This window comes from Anas acuta, chromosome 21, assembly GCF_963932015.1.
Source record: "Anas acuta chromosome 21, bAnaAcu1.1, whole genome shotgun sequence".
NCBI classification, from domain to species: domain Eukaryota; kingdom Metazoa; phylum Chordata; class Aves; order Anseriformes; family Anatidae; genus Anas; species Anas acuta.
In genome coordinates, this window is record NC_088999.1 from 4,567,774 (window position 1) to 4,586,878 (window position 19,105).

General features: G+C 61.3%; 2 protein-coding genes across 2 annotated transcripts in view; both read left to right on the forward strand.

The window, feature by feature from the left end:
• The window catches only part of SLC9A1 (solute carrier family 9 member A1), a 29,118-nt gene extending 25,318 nt beyond the window's left edge, over positions 1 to 3,800 (forward strand). Inside the window, exons 9-12 of the mRNA XM_068657918.1 lie at positions 98 to 212; positions 638 to 739; positions 1,036 to 1,108; positions 1,805 to 3,800. Coding sequence (XP_068514019.1) covers positions 98 to 212; positions 638 to 739; positions 1,036 to 1,108; positions 1,805 to 2,127 — 613 coding nt within the window. The 3' untranslated portion in view covers positions 2,128 to 3,800. The remainder of the gene's footprint in view (positions 1 to 97; positions 213 to 637; positions 740 to 1,035; positions 1,109 to 1,804) is intronic.
• Positions 3,801 to 11,303: 7,503 nt separating this feature from the next.
• Positions 11,304 to 18,568, forward strand: TENT5B (terminal nucleotidyltransferase 5B). Its single transcript, XM_068657776.1, has 2 exons — positions 11,304 to 11,728; positions 15,116 to 18,568. Exons 1-2 carry the CDS (start codon positions 11,510 to 11,512, stop codon positions 16,133 to 16,135), a joined length of 1,239 nt encoding a protein of 412 aa, XP_068513877.1. The 5' UTR covers positions 11,304 to 11,509; the 3' UTR covers positions 16,136 to 18,568.
• Positions 18,569 to 19,105: the final 537 nt, after the last annotated feature.

Below are 19,105 nucleotides of genomic sequence, written 5' to 3' on the forward strand. Positions count from 1 at the left end.
GGGTGAACACTCCCAGTTTGTGGCCGTGGTGCAAGCAGCCCTTCAGCCCTGCCATGAGCTCTCCCACTGTGACTCTGAATCTTCTCCGTCCTTGCAGGAACATCAACCCCAAGAATGTGCCCGTGGAGCGCGTCATTCCAGTCCTGTCCAAGGACAAGGAGGAGGAGATCCGGAAAATCCTCCGCAATAACCTGCAGAAAACCAGGCAGAGGGTAAGGCATGACCCTGCACGGTGCCTCTGCACCCCGCGTGCCCTCTTTGCTTCCCTGGGGGTGGCCAGCACAACTTCAGCCAGAAACCCTCGGGGCCAGGTCTGCGTTTCTCCCAGGGCATCCCAGAGCTCAGCCCTTTGTGTTCTTAGCCTGGCTTTCTCTCCCCAAGAGGCTTTTTCTCTTGGGACAATGCTGAGGGGAAAGCTGGCTTGTTGGCTGAGCTTGGTGTTTAAACCCTTGCTGGGTCACGGTGGGTCAGGATGGGGCACCCCATGCTAACGTACAAGGGACGAGCCACCAAACTGCTTGGACGCTCTGTTCCCACTGGTGGCTGTTTCATCCCATCCCTAAGGGAAATGAGAAGCCCTTTCTTTGCCTTTCTGCGAGGTTTTTAACCCGTCTCCTTTTCTCGGGCATTTTCCCAGTTGCGATCCTACAACCGGCACACGCTTGTGGCTGACCCCTACGAGGAAGCCTGGAACCAGATGCTCCTGCGCAGGCAGAAGGCCCGGCAGATGGAACGAAGTGTATGGAGGGGACGCTGGGGCGGGGATGGGGAGGACAGGAATGAAGGCTGCTCTTCCCAGCCTAGGAAGGACAGCGGTGTGCTGTCTGTGGGTATCTGCCCTCTGATCGTCCCAGGCTCACAACAAGTCCTTGCAGCACGGGTGGGAGGACGCGCGCGTTTGTTCTCCGCGTGCTGCTGTTGCATTTTCCTCGTTCCTGTGGCCTGGGGTCCTGGAGGGCTTCCCCTTCCCTGTTCATCCCGGCCACTCGCCCAGAGGCAGCCCCTCACGGTGCCTCCCCTGTGCTCTCATTGCAGAAACCGACCTACCTGACGGTGCCGGCTCACAAGCTCGACTCGCCCACCATGTCCCGGGCTCGCATCGGCTCAGGTAGGGTGGTGCTGAGCTGCTGGGGAAGTGCTGCTCTCGGTGTCACGCTGAGCACTTGGGTGCTGAGCACTCAGAGGCTGGGCTGTCCCGTGTCCCCTCTGCCAGCTCTCTGACCCGGATTGCCCAGAGCTCCCCTTACCTTGTCCCTGCAGCCGTATTTCCCAGCCCTGCCTCTCCCTGACCGTTCTCAATCTCTGCTGGGGGAGAGGAGCAGGATTTCCCACCACCCAGACCTTCCCCTGTCCTCCTGGCTTCTCCATCACACACACACTTTGCCAGCTTTGTCTCTTTTCTGCCCTGTGTGTCCTTCCCTCTGCTTTTGGGGACAGCTTGGAGGAGAGGAGGCTGAGCGTAACCCGCTCGGCGTGACGCGGCACTGCGCTGCTTGGGTGCTTGCTGAGACCGTGTTTAATCACCAGAGGGCAGCTTCGCCCCGTGCAAACCCTGCAGTCCTGGGCAGCCGGGCTGCTGCCTTTCCAAATAGGATGTGGAGATGGGAAAAAGGGCTTAAACAGCATCTCGGAAACAAAAGGGAGTGAGCCCAGGGGTCCAGACCCCAATCACCTGGAGCGCATTATAGCTGGAGGTCCCGAGATCCCCTTTCCCTGCTGGAACCCCCCAGGTTGACCCAATTTGTTCATGACAGCAGCAAAACGTGAGCTGGGCTCTGCCTGACACCTCTCTGTCCCCCCCCAGATCCGCTGGCCTACGAACCCAAACCGGACTCGGAGAACCTGCCCATCATCACCATCGACCCGGCCTCCCCGCAGTCCCCGGAGTCCGTGGATCTGTCGAACGAGGTGCCCAAGGGCTGCGGCGGCCTGCCGCCCTCGCCCGAGGAGGATGAGGAGGGGCTGGTGATGCGGGTGAAGGAGCCTTCCTCCCCGGGCACTGACGACGTCTTCACCCCGGGGACCAGCGACAGCCCCAGCAGCCAGCGGATGCTGCGGTGCCTGAGCGACCCGGGGCCTCGGCCGGAGCCGGAGGAAGGGGAGCCCTTCATCCCCAAGGGGCAGTAGCGCGGGAAGCCTCGCGCGTCTCCGTCTGGTTTCTCTCTCTCTCTTCGTTTGTTCTTCTCTCTTTGACCCCCCCCCCGCCACCACCTTTTTTGGTTCCTCTATCACTACACGCTGGGTTTTGGAAGGAGAGACCGTCCCGGCCGGCCGGGGACTGCCCAGCAAGCCACGGACCGGCCCCGAGGAGCAGGATGGAGCCCCTGGGACGGCCGGCGGTGAAGGGGACGGGGGCACCCGGCACCGCCGTGCCCTGGGGGGGGGGACGGGACGGACAATCCCAGGGCCTGGGACTTGCCAGGCCTCGGCAGGGCTTCCCCAGAGGCTGCCCCCAACCTGCGTTGACTCAGGACCAGCGAGCGGCTCCTCAGGGTGGCTCTGGCAAGCGCAGCGTGGGCTCTGGCTGGACAATTTGGGGGGCCCGCGGGGGCTGCCTCGCAGCACGGCTTTGCCTCTCCTTTGCTTCGCTTTTTATCCGCCTCCTCGCCTCGATTCTGGAGGGGGGCTGGGGCGCAGACCGCCTCCCTCGGCAGCCTCCCGGGGACCGCGGGCTCGTGTCGGCGTCCCCTTGCCTTGGCTGCTTCCCCTGCGGGGCTGGCTGCTGCCCGGGGGCACCTCCTCCAGCGCTGCATTTCACGCCGGGTCTTGTTCAATTCAATATCCTATAGCCATGCGAGGGGGACCCGGCTTCCCTCTCGCTCCGAGCGGCCCTACAAGCGTGGGCCTCGATGCCTCTCGTCTCCTGGAGCCGCTACCTGTCACCCAGCCCTTCGGGGACCCCGCTACGAGCCACCACCGAGTGCCCTGGAGGCCTCAGAGCCATGGTGAGCACCTCCTGCTGCCCTCGCCTGCCCGGCAGCACGGCTCCGGCCCCGTGCACGACCCCTTAAAATCCCATGCGGGGGGCACAGACGGCACCGGGTGCTCCTTAACCAAAGACAGGCTCCGGGTTCGATGTCCGCGGGGAGGTGGCGTGCGGATGATTGTATTTTCTCCAGGGTTTGGATGTTTTTTTCCTTCCCCCACGACCAAGAGGAGCTCGGGAAGAGCTGGGGACCGGCTCCTGCTGCTCACCCAGCACGGGGGCACAGCGGGGCTGGGAGCTGGCAGGAGGGGGCCAGCTGGGGGGGGTGCTGAGGGTCCTGAGCTCGAAACGAGCCCCGAGACTTTGCTGGGAGGGAGCCTTGGGTGTTCGGGTGGCTCGCAGCCCTCCCTGGGCTCAGGACCATCCCGCGTCGTGCTCAAGCATGTCATCGTGTCCCCTGTGTGCCACCTGGTCCCCACCACGTGCCATGGGGTGCTCAGCACCCCGGGGGGGGGCGCCCAGAGCTGCCTCCCCTTCCCCGTGCCGTGCCTTGTCACGCGTCGTCCCTGTCCTGCTGCCTTCGTGCGTGCCCATTCCGGGACCCCCGGACCTTGCCTCGTGCCTGGCCCCGGGGTCTGGCATCCGCGCAGCTTCCTCCCGCTGGGGCGAGCGCCCACCGTCGCTGTCTGTGTGTGCCTGCGTGCCCTGCTCTGTCTCCAGGAGGAAAAAAAAAAATAAAAGCAATGAAAATTCTCTTGTATAAAAAGGAAAAGAAAAAAGAAAAAAAAAAATAAGCCACACACATGTAAAGAGAATCTCGTTTGTTGTTGTTCTTTTTTTTTTTTTCATGAATAATAAATTAATGTTAATTTTTTGTGTTTTCTTTCCGGCTGTTTGGACTCCTGCCCCTGCCGTGGGGCACCAGCCGTGTCTCATGGGGCAGCTGCAAGACCTCACCTCGCTCTTCGGTCTCTGTGGGGGTGCTGGGTCCATCCCTCAACCTCCCACCGGGGCTCTGGGGGCCCTGCGGGGCAGCGACAGGCTCGCACCAGCCCCGATGCGTCGCTGCTTGTCCCAGCACCCATGGGTGACGGCACCGGGCGCGTCCTGGAGCAGCAGGGCAGTCCCACACCCGCAGCTCCTGCAGCACGAGCCAGCTCCGTCAGCACAAAGGATCCCGAAGGCAAACCCAGCCCTGAACTCCTCATCTGGGTGCTGGACATCGCCGAGCCCGGAGGAAGCCTCGAGGTGGTGGTGGTGCCCACCCCGGTGCATTGTCCCCACGCTGTCCCCAAGGAGGAAGGACAGACCCTGCGGCAGGGCACGGCTGAGCCTGTGCTCCCCCATCTCAGATCCGTGCCCAAATTTCTGCCCTCAGCTCACCCTCCTGGCCCGGGGAGCTGTGCTGGGGCAGCAGCTCTGCTGTGGGTGCGTGAGGTGCCCGGCGCTGGGGTTGGGGACATGGGGACCCCTCCTGCCCCGCCAGCTAGAAGCCAGCTGGGTCTCTGGCTGCCCAAACTGCAGGATGAGGCCCTCCTGTAAACCTGTAGCTGTAGGGATGTCTGATTTGTGCTCCCAACCTCCCTCCTCTTTTGGTTTTTGTTTATAATTGGGATGGGGAAGCGCAGGGCTGGCGTCGTGCCGTGCCGGGGAGCGGGGAGCGTGTCACCCGCCTGGTCGGGCTGGTCGGGAGCCTGTGATTAACACAGGGCCTTGGGGACCGCTCTGGGCCCTGCTGCTGGGGAAGCTGGCGTGGCCATGGGGCTACCAGCACGGCCATAGGGCCACCAGCACAGCCACAGGGCCACCAGCATGGCCACAGGGCCACCAGCACGGCCAGTGTGCGGCGTCAGGCGTGGAGGGTCCCCAACACCCTGCCCGGGACCCACACCCTTCACCCAGCTGGGCACTGGGGGACGATTCCCCCATCCCCAGAACGGGACCATGCAGCAGCCCTGACCCCAAAGCCCCCATCCCTCGGGGCTCCCTCTCCCCCCTGGCTTTTAGGTGGCCATAACTCGAGCGTGTTTCACCGCGGCGCATTACAGCTCTGATTCAGCGCGGCCGTGACTCACGCTCCTACAATCCAGCAAGCACATAAGCGCTGGCGTTGCTCATCTGCTTAAAATACCTGAAGCCCAGGGTCCCCCGTGCGTCTCAGGGCTGGATTCGGCCCCGCTGCTGCTCCGTGGGGCTTCCTGATGGCTCCCTCGGGGCAGCACGGTGACAGCGGGTGCCGTCCTTTTCGCCCTGCACGGGGTTTGGGGTGCCGCGGGTCCCCAGGGCTGCACTGGGGGTCTGGTGCTGGGTGTGCTGGGAGGTGCTGGCACAGCCCGGCAGCACGGTGACGGCCACCAAACCGGGCACAGGGGGTGACAGCAGAGCTCGGGGCAGCCCCGGGCTGCGGCTGGGTGCGAGCCTCTCGCCCGCCACACGTGCCGGGCTGCATCACGTGCAGCCGCCCTCCCCGTTCTGCTCATAGCTTTAATGCGAGAGCTCGCCAAACAAAGGCATTTCCAGGATATTCTTGTTTCTGTCGGGGGGGTGAGTAAGTTTTCTTAATGAGGGAGGAACTAATAATCCCTCCAGGGATGGGCTGTCACCGCTGAGCAACTGCTGAAGCGCACGCAGCGAGGCCACGGGGTGGATGGGTCCCGGCGAGTGTCCCCAAACCCGCGGTGCCCGTGGCCGTGCCATGTCCCCGTGCCCTGCCTGAGCCCCCAGTTTCCCCTCTCCCCCCTCCCCAGTCACCAGTGCCAAGGAGAGGGGGAGCAGCAGGACCCTGATCGGGCCACCCTTGTCCATTGCAGCTGCAGGAATCTGCCCGAGCCAGGGCCGCTGGGCTCCCCGTGCCTCAGTTTCCCTCCCCGAGGTGTGGCACAAAGCCCAGGCAGAGCAAATTTTTCCTTCCTCCGAGCCTTCCTCCTCCTCCCTGCACCCACGGCGGAGCTGTGGCAGCCCCATGATGAGGTTCTCCCAGGGGATGGGGCCGGGAGCCCCGCAGCTCACGGGGCGGCTCAAGTCCTGAGCATCCCATGGGGTCAGGCACGGGCAGGGACTGGTTGCTGGTGACCCCATAGCGTGGGGGGGTTCTCCCCATCCCTAATGCTCTCGTCCTGGTGCTCGGGCCCCGTCTCAGCTCAATCAGCTTCTGTAGTGTCCAATTTGGGGACAGCCCAGCACATCGGTGACCGCTTTGCAGGAGCCTCCTCGGCTTGGCCGGATCTGCTGATAATTTACCCCAAAAGCTCCCGGCCTTCCCGATGCTCCAGGCACACCACAACGAGCTCTGCACACCCCAGGCTGGGTCCTGCACCGAACACCAGCCCCAAAAAAAATCCCTCGGGAAGGGCCATGGCCATGAAGTCCCCACCGTTGTCACCAGCCCGGGACTCAGCAGCTGCCTGGAACCGAGCTCGCGGCTGGGTCCCTGCTTTCCCCCAGCGGTGCCACCACCTGGTGCCATCACCTTGGGCCTGAAAAATAAAATAAAAAATCAAACAGAAAGGCCAGAATCCTCCCTGGATGGTGACGGTGATGGTGACGGTGACGGTGACAGCCCCGGCGTGGCTCAGGCAGCTGGGATGGGGCTCAGTGGCTGCTCCCGGCACCTCTCCGGGGACACCCAGGGGCCGTGTCCCCCGCTGTGCCCCGGGGAGGTGCCGGGTGCCATTCCCCAGCCCTGTGTCACCGCCGTGATGACACCATGCGCTCCCGCAGCGCCTTTCATCTCAGCCCCTTGGTGGTGGCCCTCGGTGACTCCCGACCTCGCTGGGTGGCATCGTGGCCACCACCAGTTATCGGGATTTCCGAGAGGCAGCTGGGGCTGGGGGGGCTGGGGGGGCTGGGGGTGGTCCCACAGGGACCCTGGGCTCTGAGCAGAGGCACCACGGTTCCCCCAAATCCAGGTGGTGACAAATTTGGACCTGCCACGGCTGGCACGGGGACATCGCCTCGTGGAGGTGCCGCACATGGGGGTGCCCGGGGTCTGGGGGGGGCAGGATGGGGGGGGTGTGTGTGTGCTGCACGCCCTGCCTCAGTTTCCCCACCTGCTCCAGGTGAGGCACTGCAGGAGTTGGGGGTCAGTGGAATGGGGGGGAGCAACACAACCGTCTCCCAAACCGCCCCCAGGAGCCAAACCCCCAGGTTTCTTTTCCCTCTTTTGGCTTTTAGGGTGAATTAGGCAGAAATCAGCCAACTCCTTCACCTCTGCAAAGCAGAGCAGTGCCACTCCCCCTGCCACACCGGTGCCCTCACCTCGTCTTCCTCATCCTCACCTTCTCCTCTTCATCCTCACCTCATCCTCTTCATCCTCAATTTCTCCTCATCCTCGCCTTGTCTTCCTCATCCTCACCTCTTCCTCCTCCTCCTCACCTCATCTTCCTCATCCTCAGCTTCTTCTCCTCTTCCTCACCTCATTCTCCTCCTCCTCACCTCATCCTCCTCATCCTCCCCTTCTCCTCCTCACCCTCACCTCACCCTCCTCACCCTCACCTCCTCTCCCCGGAGCACGAAGCCATCACCCCACAGGACCGGGAGCCCCGGGGTGCCCTCGGGGTCCCTGCTGCCAGCGGTGTCACCTCGGGGCCCGGCCGTGCCAGGCACGGGGCTGCTCGGGAGGGAGCGGGGCCGGTGGCCACCCGCAAACAGGAGGTGGCCGGGAGACGTGTTTGCTGAAGGAGGCTGCAGGGATGGGACCCACCTCCTAAGTCCACAGCGGGGACGTGTGCGGGGACGGCGGCTCGGGCACAGGGATGGTGGCACGTGTGTGGGGGGGGATGGCACAAAGGGCCTGGGGATGGTGGCACGTGTGTGGGGACGGCGGCACCTGGGGTTGTGCACAGGGACAGTGATGTGCGCAAGGGGATGGCTGGGGTCTGCGTGGGGACAGATGGGGGGGGCATGGGGACAGGGAGTGGGGGCAAGGGGACAGGCAGAGGGTGCGTGGGGACAAGTGGTGGGTGCACAGGGACAGGCTGTGGGTATATGGGGACAGTGGGTGCATAGGGACAGGCTGTGGGTGCATGGGGACAGCTGGTGTGCATATGGGGACAGCTGCCATGGGATTGGGGACAGGCAGTGGGTGCATGGGGACAGGCAGTGGGTGTATGGGGACAGGCAGTGGTTATATGGGGACAGTGGGTGCATAGGGGCAGGCGGTGGGAGCATGGGGACAGGCAGTGTGTGTATGGGGACAGGCAGTGGGTATATGGGGACAGTGGGTTCATGGGGACAGGCTGTGGGTGCTTGGGGACAGGCGGTGGGTATATGGGGACAGTGGGTGCCTGGGGACAGGTAGTGGGTGCTTGGGGACAGGCGGTGGGTGTATGGGGACAGTGGGTGCATGGGGACAGCTGGTGTGCATATGGGGACAGCTGCCATGGGATTGGGGACAGGCTGTGGGTGTATGGGGACAGTCAGTGGGTATATGGGGACAGTGGGTGTATGGGGACAGTGGGTGTATGGGGACAGTGGGTACATGGGGACAGGCTGTGGGTGCCTGGGGACAGTCAGTCGGTGCATGGGGACAGGCAGTGGGTGTATGGGGACAGTGGGTGCACAGGGACAGTCGGTGGGTATATGGGGACAAGCTGTGGGTGTATGGGGACAGGCAGTGGGTACACGGGGATGGCCGCAGCGCGCGGTGTCGATGCCGGGGTTTGCCGTGGAGGAGGAGCTCCCCCGCCCCATGGGGAGCGCTGCTGCTCCCCGGGGTGACGCGGGGTGACGGAGGTGGCTCTGGGAGAAGGGCTTGGTCCCCGCTGCGTGCTCAGGGAGGTGGCACACGCCCTGGGGAACGGAGGGCAGAGCCGGTCCCACGCGGCTCGGGGACTCCCCGAGGTCTCCCCTCTAGGTTCGGCTTTTTGCCCTCCCAGCCCCACACCCTGCTCCTGCACGCCCGGCTCCCCGGGTGGGTAAATTACCCAATAGGCTGGAAAATGGCCCCAAAAAAGGGCTCCACCTCCCTTTTGTGTCCCCCAGCCCCGTGCCACCCCATGTGGGTGCCGGCACAACCCCGGTGCCACCCGGCCACCCCGCACCGCTGCGCCTACAAAGTCTGGGGTGCGGGGGGCAGGACCCCTCCATCCGTCACCCCGAGACGGTGATTAGCCCTTAATTGCTGGCAAAACAAACGAGCAAATCCTGGCCGGGCCTCGCTGAGCTGGAAGGAAATGGTGGCGGGGCCGTTTGCTCGCGGCGGCTTTTTGGGGTGCTGCTGGGGGTGGATGTCACCCAGCCACCCAGCCAGTCCGGCCGGGGCGCGTCAGCGCTTTTTAATGGCACGGGGTTTTCTCCGGGGCCACCAGCGTGCCTGTCCCTTGTCCCCTGTCCCCTGTCCCTTGTCCCCTGTGCCCTGTCTCCTGTCTCCTGTCCCCTGTCTCCTGTCCCTTGACCCCTGCCCCTGTCCCCTGGCCGTGCCATGTGTGCCCCCCAGCTGCTCGCCAGCTTCTTTTTGGCACCCATCACCCCCCTCCTGCCATCACCCCACATCCAAACCACCTCCGATCCTCCCCACCACCCCGATCCTGTCCTGGGATCATGCTGTGACCCTGCCACCGTCCCCTCACACCCCGCAGGGTGGCCCCGGTGCCCCCTTCATCCCCACGGCCGGTGCGCGGCGCAGCACCCGGCCCACCCGTGGGCTCCCCGCGCCCCTTCCAGGGGTCCCCAGTGCCACGGGAATGGGGCGCTGAGCTCGGGGCAGGAGCTGGGCTGCGTCCTGCACCAGTGACACCCTCCTCATGTGGTGTGGGTGTAACTGGGAGCAGCGTTAATCCCCGTGGGGAGATGCCCCGACTGCGCCGGCAGGGGAGCGAAACCCCAATACGGGGACAGCGCCGAGCTGGGGCACACGGAGCCCCGGACAGGGCAGGTACACGGGATTTGGGGCCCCCCCTGCTCCATGGGGACCCCTGGGGACCCCTGGCACCGTGTCACCGCCCTGAGGCACGCTGTGTGTCACAGGGTTGGGAAGGTTTGGAGGGACCTGGCTTTGGGGACACGCAGTGCCGCCTCTCCCCTGCAGCACCAGCCCATGCCGAGGATGCTCCTGCACCCCAATCCCCCCCAAAACCCCAATTCCCCCATTTCTGAGCCCTTTTTTTTTTTTCAGGAATTCCAGCATTTCTGGGAGACCCCTGTGCAGGGAAACCCTTGGAGGAGGAGAAAACCCAAGAGGAAACCTCAGCTCCGGAAACACGGCCTCGAAGGGCTCTGCAGGGGCTCCCCAAAATGAGGTGCCCCCGTTTGGGGACTGCGGGGTTGGGGTTTGTGGGTGTATGGCTGACCCCACGGGCAGCTGTGGGAAAAGTGGAGGTGTTAAAATAAGTCGGTGATGGTCGGGCACCGAGGTGATTGGGGAAAGGGATCCGGGCTTATATGGGCGAGGAAAGGGTTTTAAGGCCATGGGCATGGCGGGGATGACAATGGTGGGTGGCCGGGAGTGGGGTTTGGGGCCGGGTTTAGGGTCTGGGGCTGAGCTCCTGGGGCAGGAGGCGCTGGGCATCGGCAGCCTGCTTGGGGGGCTCTGTCCCTGCTGGTGTCACCCCCCGGTGTCACCCCCTGGTGTCACCCCCTGGTGTCACCCCCCCAGTGTCCAGGGATGCTGCTGGCGAGGGAACAAGGGGCATGGGGTGGCAAGTAGGAGGTTGTAGGGCACGGGGCTGTGGGGCACCAGGCCATGGGGTGTCAGTGGATCGTCAATGGGAAATCAATGGGGAATGAACGGAGCAGCAATGGGATGCCTGTGGGGCAGCAATGGGAGGTCAATGGGGAATTAATGGGGTATCAATGGGGCAACAATGGGGTGTCAATGGGGAATTAATGAGATGTCAATGGGGAATTGATGGGGAATCAATGAGACAGCAATGGGATGTCAATGGGAAACTAATGGGACGTCAATGGGGAATTAATGGGGTAGCAATGGGGCAGTAATGGGAGGTCAATGGGGAAGTAATGGGAGGTCAATGGGGCAGCAATGGGATATCTATAGGGAGTTAATGGGACATCAATGGGAAGCCTATGGGGCATCAATGGGATGTCAATGGGGCACCAGTGGGATGTCAACTGGGAACCAGTGGGGCAGCAGCGGGGCCCTGTGCAGGAGCCCCCCACCCCTCCCCCCGTGCTGCGGCCCCTTTAAGCCGCCGCCCTCCCGCGCTCAGGGGGCGGGACAAGGCGGCAGAGCCCCGCCCCTCCCCTCTGCACCCCGCCTCTTTCCCCGCCCCTTTCCCTCGATTGGCTCCGCGGCGCTCCCCAACCCCTAACTGCGACCAATGGCAGAGCCAGAGGAGCGGCGGCGGCGGGCAGCGATTGGCGGAGAGACCGGACCAATGAGGGGGCGCGGCCGGGGGGCTATATAAACCGGCGGAGGGGCGCGGGCGAGCGCAGTGCCGAGCGCGGCCGGCGGCGGGCGGAGCGGAGCGGAGCGTGGCTGGGCCGGGCTCAGCATCCCCCCGGGGCCGCCGCCGCCGCCTCCTCCGCCCGCAGCTCCCCGCGCCGCTTCGTTTGTCATTAATTTAAAAAAAAAAAAAAAATTTTTTTCCTCCCGTTTTCCCCATTTCCGCGGGGTTTTCGGCGGTGATGCTGGCGGCGGCACCGGGGGGGCCCGCTGCGGGCTCCGGGGGGCAGGCGGCGGAAAGCGGCGGCGGCAGCAGCAGCGGCGGCAGCGGTGGGGGCCGGTTCAGCGTCCTGACATGGGAGCAGGTGCAGCGGCTGGACCAGATCCTGGGCGAGGCTGTGCCCATCCACGGCCGCGGCAACTTCCCCACGCTCTCGGTGCGGCCGCGCACGATCGTGCAGGTGAGGACCGGGGACCCCCCCACCCACCCCGGGACCCGGGGAGCACCGGGGTGTGATGGGGTCGGGGTGGTGGGGGGGGGATGAGCACTCCTCATATCGGTAGGGACCCCAATTTGGACCCCCCCGGGACTGGGGGAGCACTGGGACACGGTGGGGTCAGGGTGGTGGTGGGGGCTGGGACCACCCGGTGACCCCCCCGGTACTGGTGGGGACCCCTCTGGAGTAGGCAGAGCCATCCTGCCCTCCCCCCCCAGTGCCTTGGGAGCACTGGGATGTGGTGGGATTGGAGTGGCTGCAGTGGGCAGAGCCCCCTTGGGACCCCCCCAGTTCCAGCAGGGACCCTCCTGGGGTCCCCTGGGACCCCCCCCTGGGGGGGACAACACCATTCTGCCCCCCCAGTGCCTTGGGACCACCAGGACATGGTGGGATCAGGGTGTTGGACAGACCCCCCAGGACCTGCAAGGCCCCCCCAGTACCTGCAGGGCCTCCCCCAGTTGCTCCCTGCCTCCCAGTTTCCCCCCCCAGCCTTTGAGTACTGGGCACTGGGGGGCAGCCGGTGCGGGGGTGGCAGCCCCAAGTGTCCTCGGGGTCGTGGCACGCAGTGTCCCCCCCCGATTAACGTCGTCGAAGAGTTCCTGTTAGTTCAACCATAAAGCAATAACTGCGTGTAATATTCAACTGGCCGTGCAGCTCGGCTACGCTGCTGCATATTCATGGTGGGGAGGTAACTTCGTGCCTCGGTAATGACTCATCAAATGTAAAAAATCGGGCAATGCCGGCTTCTAATTAAAAAGGCTGCTCACGAAGCCACGAGCAAACCGGCTTCACAATAAACCGAAGGTGAGGATCGGGGGGGGCCTGGGCTGCTGGGGGAGTATTTCTGCCTGGGAACGGGCGAGTGACGCTCCAGCGAGGCTGACTCCAAATTCCTCGAGTTCCTGCTGCATCTGCTGGGGGCAGGAGCTCTGCATGCCCGTGTTCCCGAGGTTTTATGCAGAGCAGAAGATGGGAGCTGACCCTAAGGTGTTGCCTTGGGGTCAGGAAGGGCTGGACAAGCCCCAGTGTCCTTAACCCCCCCTGATGTGGGGCAGCATCAGATGTCCCCCCAGCGAGCTGGATTTTTTGGTGCTGAAGCTGCCCAAAAGGATGCTGTGAATGCCACCAGCACCTCGAGATGCAGCAAGGGGCTGGTGTGCTGCCCCCTGTGTTTAGGGCTGACTAACCATGTGAGCCACCCCAAAGGCACTCGTTTGGTGCGTGCCCGTGGCTCGGGCTTGCGGTGGGAAGCGGCAGGTCGAGGGCAGGCACAGGGCTGGCGAGCAATTAGCTGACCCACACCCCAGGTGGGGTGCTGCTTCGGGAAGCAGGTCAGCAGCTGCATAACCCCCCAAATATCCAACCCCCAGGGGGAGAGCACATACCTGCACCCCCTGCAGCCAGGGAGTGACTCCGGGTGCGCTCCGCGTTGGGGCTGGGGGTGCTCATCCTGGGGTGCTGGGGCTGTCTGGGCTCCTCTGGGGCCAAATTGGGTGTGGTTTGCCCCTTCTGGTGGGGTTTTCTGTAATTCAGTAGTTTTTTCCACTCTTCCTCAATGGTTCTTGTGTATGCAGAGCTGTCTGCCCAGGGTCATGGGTCTGTAGGTCCCGAGCCTTGCCCAGGGAGATATTAAGCAACAATCTTTGATTGTGGCTGGGAAATCAATCTGAAATGGGATCCTAGCTAGGATCAACACCTGGATCTGTACCCGACACTTGTGACCTGCGTCCCATCTTGCATTAAACCAGGTAGAACAACCCCTAACCCCTACCAGGCAGCACCGTGGAGCCGTGCCTGCGCCAGCAGCTTGGTGACTGCAGCAGTGTCCCACCAAGAGCTCGTTAGGGTCAGCTCAGAGCTGTTTTCTACATGTAGGAATAACCCAGCGCCTTATTTCAGGAGCAAATCTGGTTCTGGGCACTGCCTGCCTTGGAGAACAAATGCGTCCGTGGGGGACTTGGGACTTCCGATGGTGAATAGCTCACTGGTTAACTGGTGCCTGGCATGTGACCACGGCCATCGGGCTGGCCACGAGCCCTGGCGCATTTCCAGCCCGAGCAGCAGTTCCTAATGTCAGGGAGCAGTGGGGAAATGCCAGCAGAGTAGCTGCATCAGGAGATTTCGCAGCGCCCTGAACTTAGGGTTTAACAAGTTGATACAAAAACGCTCCCAAAACCCTGCCGAAACGTCTCCTCCCTGCACAGGGGGCTGCCTGCTGGAGCCCTTCACCCCCTGCTGCTTGCAGACTGAGTTTTGGGGGCAGTCCTGCTGCAGACCCAACTCTCAGCATCCCCCAAAAGAACAGGGCTGAGCCAATTTGAGCTCCTCGATGAGGTTTTGCATTTCTGTGGGGCTCCGGGACAGCCTCATGGGGCCGAGTAGCCCGGTCAGACTGGCTTCTCGGGAGATAACGTCTCCATTTGGAGCCCGAGCTTGGGCTCTTTCAAGCTCCAGCCGTGCGCTGGGTGAGCAGGATGAGGCTCGCAGGGCTCCGGGTGGTGGCTGGGGAGGGACATGAAAGTGACGGGAGGTGGGACGAGCTGGCGGGGGGACGTGAGCCTCGTCCCCTGGGCTCGGTGACACTCAAATTACAAGCTGGTGTCCAGAGCGGTTGATCTTCTGGTCTTGGGGTTATTTCAGCCTCCTGCATGTTAAGTAATCGGGCGAGTGATTCAGCGCCCTGCCGAGCGAACAAAGCTCCGCAGGTCGGGTGGGTGTGCCAGCACTGAGCAGGCAGCATTAAAATCAGGGAAGTAACACCCCGAAGATGAAAGCTGCCTCCTGTGCTTGATAGCACGCCAAGTTCGGCACGAAGCTCTGACACACTGGAAATTGTTAGGATACACTTACTAGTTAGGACACGAACTCGGAGACACCTGGCTGGGGCTTTGGAGCAGCTCGGGCGTTTTGGGTTGCTTCTGATGAATGCTGACAGGTAAAGGGATGGCCGGGGTGGGTGGGTGCCCTGATTAAATCTGGTCCTAGAGGGAAGGCTGGCTGGCTGCTCCTCCCTTGGGTGAGCAGAGATGGGGTTGATTTAGGGAACATCTCACCCTCGGTGGGGGAAGGCAGGGAAGAGCAAACTCTGCCCTTCAGCACTCCCAGGAGCTGCTCCTGTACACCAGGAGCCCCCTAACTCAAAGGGGTGAGTGGGACCCCCCAGCAGTTGGGGCTGGGTCACCCTCAAGGCTCTGGAAACCTTCCAAAGCCACCTATTTCTAATGGATTAGCTTCTTATTTTGCTGTCTTGCCTTGGGGTGACCCGTATGAGCAGAGGGAGCCAATCCTGCTGCTGTAGCGGGGCCGTTCCAGGAGCGTTTGCCTGCTTCTCACCACGTTTCTCTCTCTCAGGTTGTCCGTAGTCGCCTGGAGAAGAAAGGAATCGCAGTCCATAACGTGAGGCTGAACGGCTCGGCAGCCAGCCACGTCCTCCACCAAGACAGCGGCTTGGGGTACAAAGACCTGGACCTCATTTTTGGCGTGGATCTGAAGACCGAAGACGTCTTCCAGCAGGTGAAGGACGTGGTCATGGATTGCCTGCTGGATTTCCTCCCGGAAGGCGTCAACAAAGACAAGATCACCCCCGTGACCCTGAAGGAGGCCTACGTGCAGAAGCTGGTCAAGGTGTGCAACGAGACCGACCGCTGGAGCCTCATCTCCCTGTCCAACAACAGCGGGAAGAACGTGGAGCTCAAGTTCGTGGACTCTCTCCGACGGCAGTTCGAGTTCAGCGTGGATTCCTTCCAGATCATCCTGGATTCGCTGCTGCTGTTTGGGGAGTGTTCAGAGAACCCCATGGCCGAGAACTTCCACCCCACGGTGACCGGGGAGAGCATGTACGGGGACTTCGAGGAGGCCATGGAGCACCTCCGCAGCAGGGTCATCGCCACCAGGAACCCCGAGGAGATCCGAGGCGGGGGGCTTCTGAAGTACTGCAACCTCCTGGTCAGGGGGTTTAAGCCCAAGCTGGAAGTGGATATGAAGGCGTTACAGAGGTACATGTGCTCCAGGTTTTTCATAGACTTCTCCGACATCGGCGAGCAGCAGAGGAAGCTGGAGTGCTACCTCCAGAGCCACTTTGTCGGGATGGAGAGCAAAAGATATGACTATTTGATGACCCTCCACAGGGTGGTCAATGAGAGCACGGTCTGCCTCATGGGACACGAGAGGAGGCAGACCCTGAACCTCATTGCCATGCTGGCCGTGAGGGTCCTGGCTGAGCAGAACATCATCCCCACCGTCACAAACGTTACCTGCTTCTACCAGCCAGCTCCCTACGTCAGCGAAATAAACTTCAACTACTACGTGACCCACGTGCAGCCCTTCCTGCCTTGCAGTCAGTCCTACCCAACGTGGCTTCCCTGTAACTGAGCCGGGACAAGCTCCAGGGGCTGTCCCCCGAGGTATTGCCTTGCCTTGGGGAGCGGGGAGGGAGGGGGGGACCCTCCCCAAGACTGCACCGAGAGGAAACTTGTTGTTTTTTTTCCTGGACTCTTGGCTCGAGCGTCTTGTTCCTGGGATGGTCGGGACGAGACCTGCCTGCTGTACACTGTGATGGGATGTGCAGTGCGATGGAAGCTAGATGACGTTTACGGGGACGTTTACGGGGAGACTTGACGGCTTCCCGAATTCTGTGGGCAACGGGGGGGGGTGGGTGTGTGTGTGGGGAGATTGTAGAATTACAGTAAGGTAGAGCTGCACTGCCCTGAAGCGGATCCGAATTATTTTTTAGTGCAGGAGGTGTTATGGGAGTGCAGACTTGTGGTTTCTGAAGCCAGAAGCCAGAGTGGCTAATTCCTTTGAAGGACCAAAGAATCCTGTTTAAGTGCCTGTAACAATATAAACACAACTGTACTGTAAACCTTTATTTTTTTTTTTTTGCAGGGGCTGGCATCCCAAGAGCTTGAGTGGGATGTCCCGAGAGGAAAATATTTCTGTTGGGGAGGGAGGGTCGTGAGATCATTTCTAGTAACCTCGCTGAAGCAAGGATGGGACTGCAGGTTATGTGTTGCTGAGGTTTTTTTGGCATGGCTTGCTGCCTGTGAAGGACCAGCTGTAGCAAATAGCTCTCAAAGCTGAGTTGCATAAACAAGGGTGGGCTTGTAAATGCCTAAAACTTGAGGGGGGGGGGAGGAGGGAGGGAAAGTGCATGGTGGAAAATGCTGGGCGAAGCTTCGTGGAGACAAGGCAGCAGGGACCTACTGATGAATTTATTGAAGCTCCCGAGTCTGCAGTGCCAAAATGTTAATTGTGTCCCTAAACGATGAGGCAGATCTGTCCAGGAACCTGCCCTAGGCTGCTGTACCAAACCGTGGATTTTTCTAGGAGAATTTGAAATGCTGTTTTCTTTTTGGCTTGCAGTGTGGTTTTAATGCCCAAAGCCAGAGGCCGGCTGGGTTATCTGGGAGGCTGAGGCTTGTCCTTGAAGCACAAACCTGGTTAATGAGCCCGTTATCTCCGGCTGTTCTGGGGGCTGGAGCCTGTGTCCTTCCAGGAGAAGAGCAGACCTCTTCCAGGATCTCTTCTCCCAGGGCTGGGATCTTGCCTCCTGTCCCCAAAACAGCCTCTTCCCAGCTGAGTGACCCCACGTGTGAGCCATCGGTAGCATTTGAAATTCCTTCTCCTAGCTAGAAGTGGAGACCGGGGCTCTGTGTGAGAGTCAGTTGGCCTTGGAGGGGGGTGGAAAAAAAAAAGTATGTATTTTCTGAACAAACCCTCTGTGTCTGGAGGGTTTGGCTCTGTTGGTCAGATGTGGCTTTGAAGCTGTTGGGTGTCCCGAGCACGAAGTCTCTCTGAGACGCCTGGATTGCGGGGCCCGCTCTCGTGGAGCATCATCTCAGACTTAACTATGCACGGCCGGGGAGGTGGGAAGGCAACCAGGCGCTCCCGAAAAGCTGCTCTGGGCACGCCGGGGCTTCACGGTGCTCCCTCCAAGGCTAACCTACTGCAGTTACCCGAGTATCTCTACTAACTTGTTTCTTGGTTTTTGTGACACCTGTACTAGCCGGGCAGACCGAACCCTAATAAAGTCTAGAATGCCTTTAGCCAGATTGCGACGTTTTTTGGGGGTAGGGGCGATGTGGGGCGGGGAGGGGATGCTGCGGGGGGCTCTTGCACTTAACACCCACTAAAACACCAACTAACTGCCCAGCTCTCAGCCCAGCTCTGCTTCCCGGCCGGTGAGCACCGAAGAGAAAGCACCAGTAACGGGGTGGGTGCTGCAGGTCCCTGTAGCGGGGGCTGAGACTTTTTGGTGCGAGGTAAAACTGCTTTAAGGGCTGCTTTGGACACCCCCAGTACGCCCCTTTATGCCTCTGTACCTCCTTCATGGTTCCAAGGGACGATTTTTCTTGCATTTTAATCTTCAGCTGGACGTAGATGACATGTAGCATGCTCTTTCTTTATTTTTTTTACAGGCTTCTTACTCTCTACCCCCAAACACAGATGCACTAAACTGAGATTCCCTCCTTCCTGGTTAAGATGTCAAAAAAAAAAATAAAAAAGAACCCTACAGCCAACAGCTCGACAGGGCGACTTATATTGAGATTGCACTTTTGGTTTATGATGGAGTGTGTGTGGTGGGACTCCTGTGAATGAGTTGAATCTGAATTTTCTCGATCTTGCAGTGATACTGTGCTGCCTCCTGTGAGGGGGCAACGGACGATTCCAGTAGCTTGAATGGCACTTGATTTTGTTTTAAATGTTTTTTTTTTCCTACACCTGTATCACTTGTCATGCGATGGGCTTGACATAGACTCACTAGATTCTTTAGAATCTGTTTCAAATAAATACAGTGTATTCAAATCTGTTGGTTTTTTTTTTTATTTTGCTTGTCCAGCAGGGCAGGGGGGGTGCTCCTTTTGCTGCCCCTACCCCATGAAGAACCAGGTCTGATCCCACCCGTGGCCATGGAGGAATCGGTGCGGGCACCCTGGGCTCCTGCTTCCCCATCCGGGCAGCAAAGCCTGGGAGCGTGTAGCTGCTGGCAGGCTGCTCTGTGCCAGAGGTTTCTATTTATAATGCTGCTCCTGGTGGCTCCTCGAATTGCTCGTGGCCCCATGGGCATCCCATTCCCTTGGTCATCTGAGGTCCCTCTGGCCGGGGTGGCACCAGGAGACACGCCTGGGGGTCCTTTTTGGAAAGGTGAGCAGCTCCAAAAGCCTTATCTTCCCCCAAAATCCTGGGTCCTGGTGCTCGGGGCAGGCTCCCACCCTGGCTGGGAGCTGGGTGTGAGCTCCTCTGTGCCTGGCTGCCCTCCAGCCCCAGCTGCAGTTTCACTTCCCCATGCGGAGCTACAGGCACTTCTGGTTCCACCGCACCGAGCGAGCTGCCGGCATGCCA

What these genes read in the sequence shown, in the direction of transcription:
- TENT5B (XM_068657776.1), top strand. Translation starts at nt 11,510, where the DNA reads ATGCTGGCGGCGGCACCGGGGGGGCCCGCTGCGGGCTCCGGGGGGCAG. An exon ending in GGCCGCGCACGATCGTGCAG is followed by an intron (nt 11,729 to 15,115) that starts GTGAGGACCGGG and finishes TCTCTCTCTCAG; the next exon opens with GTTGTCCGTAGTCGCCTGGA.